We start from the raw sequence: 3,170 nt of genomic DNA on the forward strand, positions 1-3,170 counted from the left end.
GCTCTGACGAGCAGGCACTAATCGAGCTCTACATCCAGCCTTTGCATCCTCTAATTTACTGGCGTTAATCAGACAGCACTCAATAAAATTTAAACACAAAACAAAAGAAAGACCTGAAATTTATCCCTCTATTAATTACTTCCAGCAAGCAGGGCCGCCTATAAAGCGGTGCCACTTCAGATAAAACTTTCATGCAGCTATTTAGGGCCTCTGAAATATAAATGATTTCCTTTAAATGTTTCATCATAAATCAGGGCACGGAGCTTCTCCACAACGCGCTGGTTTCCCCCCGGTGGGAGGGAGCTGCTCTCCCGGCCCGCCCCCGAGCCCCCGGCCCGGCGGCGGACCCCGGGCGGGCGGGGTGGGAGCGGGATGGGAGCGGGGTGGGATCGGAGCGACTGCGGGACAGGAACGGGACAGGGGCGGGAATGGCATGGGAGTGGAGCGAGTGCGGGACGGGAGGGGGCAGGGACTGGAACAGGATGGCTGCATCCCCCCTCGATGCGCGCCCCGGCGCGGGCGCTGTCCGCGGTGCTGGTCCGCAGCGCTGCCCCCGCAGACCCCGCAGACCCCCTCCCGCCGCAGCCGCCGCCCGTCCGGGCCGGGAAGACCCGCGGTGCGAGAGGGAAGAGCGAGATGATCTCTAAGGTCCCTTCCAACCCAACCCATTCCTTGATTCTGTGGTCTTTGCTCTGTGTGTGTTTCCCCAAACGAAGCCGTTTCACCACAGTGGTGCCGTTTCTTTTCTTTGCCCACGACCTGAGTCAGTACATTTGTCAGGAAACTAGAGAGCAGCTCCTTCGGCTCTTTATCGAGGCTCATAAAAGTCTTGGAAACTTTCAGTCGCGGAGTAGATTTTATTTTTGTTTAAGAACTTCACATTTTTCAAAATGTTTGCATCCCTAGTCCCTCAAAATCCAAAAGTGTCTGAAGATGTGTCAAGACTGGGAGAGCAAAAATGAAACGGCCGCTCAACGCTAGAACGTTGCCAACTTCAAGGACTGTTCTCCCGTGGGGCGGGTGTCTGGACAACTGTCCCTCTGGTCCAAACTTCAGCCCGTGGCTTTTACCCACAGATAAATGCCCGCTCTCTCTTCTTCCCACCGGCTGCGGGAAAGGCGGGATTCGAGCGAGAGCGGCGTGGGGGCTGCGAGTCTCTGCCTGCCCCGCGCGGCAGCCGAACCCCCGCGACGGGGCGTCCCGGCCCCGGGCGGGGGCTGCGGGCGGCGGGGCTGGGGGGGGTCGGGGGACCAGGGGGTGGGTCAGGGCGTCCCCCTGCCCATGCCCTGCCCGTGCCCTGCCCGTCCTGCCCGGGCGCATCACGCGTGCGCGGCCCGTGTGCGGGCGGGCAGCGTGTAAGATGAGTGAGGGAGCGGTGGGGGGGCGGGCGCCGGGGGAGCTCTGCCATCGAACACCGCTCACTCGGGCAGTGCCGAGGGCAGAGGCAGCCCCGCGCCCGTGCCCGGGGCCTCCCGCCCGCGGGCCGCGCGGAGATGATGTCCATGGACGCCAAGCAGCCCTTCGCGGTGCCCGCCGCCCTCCAGGAGCCCAAGTTCCCCAGCCTGCACGCCGGCGCCGACGCGATGCGCAGAGTTTGCCTCCCGGCCCCGCAGGTACGTTGGGTGCAGGGCAAATACCGCTCTAAGGCACATTTTCTGACAGGCACCGGGTTAATGTTTTTTTCATGTCGGCAGCACCATCGCGCGTCGCGCCCCCCCCCCCCCCCCCCCCCCCCCCCCCCCCCCCCCCCCCCCCCCCCCCCCCCCCCGCGCCCGCCTCTGAATCCGCACGATGCAGAGCGGGGCCGCTGCCTCCCTATTAATTTTTATGACCCGAGCTCCGGGGAGGACCCGCGGTGCCGGGGCTGGTTTTTCAGGCGGAGATGACAGAATTCCCCACTGACCCCGCCATGCGCGCTTTTGCTCGCAGCTGCAGGGCAATATATTCGGGAGCTTCGATGAGAGCCTGCTGGCCCGCGCCGAGGCGCTGGCGGCCGCGGACATCGCCCCCCACGCCAAGGGCCACCACCTCCACGCCCCGTTCAAGCCGGACGCCGCCTTCCACGCCATGAGCGGCGTCCCCTGCGCCGCCGCCGCCCTCCCGCACCCCGCCGCGCTCGCCGCGCACCCGCACCCGCTCCCGCACCCGGCGCTGGACGGCGGAGACCTGCTGGAGCACCTCTCGCCCTCGCTGGCCGTGGCGGGGCTGGCCGAGCCCCCGGCGCTGCCCGCCCCGCTGCCGCCGCCGCCGCCGCTGCCCGCCACCACCGCGGGACCCCTGCCCGTGCCCGTGGGCGCCCCGGGGGGCCCCGCGCCCGCCGCGGACCCGCGGGAGCTGGAGGCTTTCGCCGAGCGGTTCAAGCAGCGCCGGGTGCGGCTGGGGGTGACCCAGGCCGACGTGGGGGCGGCGCTGGCGGCGCTGAAGCTGCCGGGCGTGGGCTCGCTCAGCCAGAGCACGATCTGCCGCTTCGAGTCGCTGACGCTGTCACACAACAACATGACGGCTCTGCGGCCGGTGCTCCAGGCCTGGCTGGAGGGCGCCGAGGCCGCCCGGCGCGCTCGCCCCGCCGGCCCCGACCCACCGCCCGGCGCCGAGCGCAAGCGCCGGCGGACCTCGATCGCCGCGCCCGAGCGGCGCTCGCTGGAGGCCTATTTCGCTCTGCAGCCCCGGCCCTCGGCCGAGAAGATCGCGGCCATCGCCGAGAAGCTGGACCTGAAGAAGAACGTGGTGCGCGTCTGGTTCTGCAACCAGCGCCAGAAGCAGAAGCGCATGAAGTATTCGGCGGTGCACTGACGGCCCGGCCCCGACGGCGCGGCCCTACGGACCCCGGGACGGGACGGACGGACTGCCCCGAGCGCCTCTTGCCCCGCCGAGCCAACCCGGCCCCGGGACCGGAGCCCGGCAGGGAGCGGAGCCGGGGAGGGACGCGGCGGGGTTTCCGCGGGTCCCCCCGAGCTCCGCTGGCGGCGGGCAGGGCGGCAGGAGCGCCTCGGGCACAGCCGCCGTCTCCGCGCCCCGCTCCCCCAATAAAGCTTTATTTTTCAACCCGCCTGGGCGTGTCGTTCCTCGCCGCCCCGCGCCGCAGCGCCGACGGGGATACCCGAAATACCCGCGAACACCCCTCGGCGGAGCGACCCCCTGCACACGGGACCAGGTTCCGCGCTGCTCCC

The 3,170-nt window shown here is 68.5% G+C and overlaps 1 protein-coding gene across 1 annotated transcript; it reads left to right on the forward strand.

The window, feature by feature from the left end:
- The first annotated feature begins 1,457 nt into the window (after nt 1-1,457).
- Nucleotides 1,458-2,850, forward strand: POU4F3 (POU class 4 homeobox 3). Its single transcript, XM_027902745.1, has 2 exons — nt 1,458-1,613; nt 1,930-2,850. Exons 1-2 carry the CDS (start codon nt 1,494-1,496, stop codon nt 2,791-2,793), a joined length of 984 nt encoding a protein of 327 aa, XP_027758546.1. The 5' UTR covers nt 1,458-1,493; the 3' UTR covers nt 2,794-2,850.
- The last annotated feature ends 320 nt before the right edge of the window (nt 2,851-3,170 follow it).

Source organism: Empidonax traillii, unplaced genomic scaffold, assembly GCF_003031625.1.
Source record: "Empidonax traillii isolate 1590-97213 ecotype Southwest subspecies unplaced genomic scaffold, ASM303162v1 scaffold22:size5013007, whole genome shotgun sequence".
NCBI lineage: Eukaryota > Metazoa > Chordata > Aves > Passeriformes > Tyrannidae > Empidonax > Empidonax traillii.

Coding starts and splice junctions, on each gene's coding strand:
- POU4F3 (XM_027902745.1), top strand. CDS start 1,494: ATGATGTCCATGGACGCCAAGCAGCCCTTCGCGGTGCCCGCCGCCCTC. Junction 1,614..1,929: donor TTTGCCTCCCGGCCCCGCAG/GTACGTTGGGTG, acceptor TTTTGCTCGCAG/CTGCAGGGCAATATATTCGG.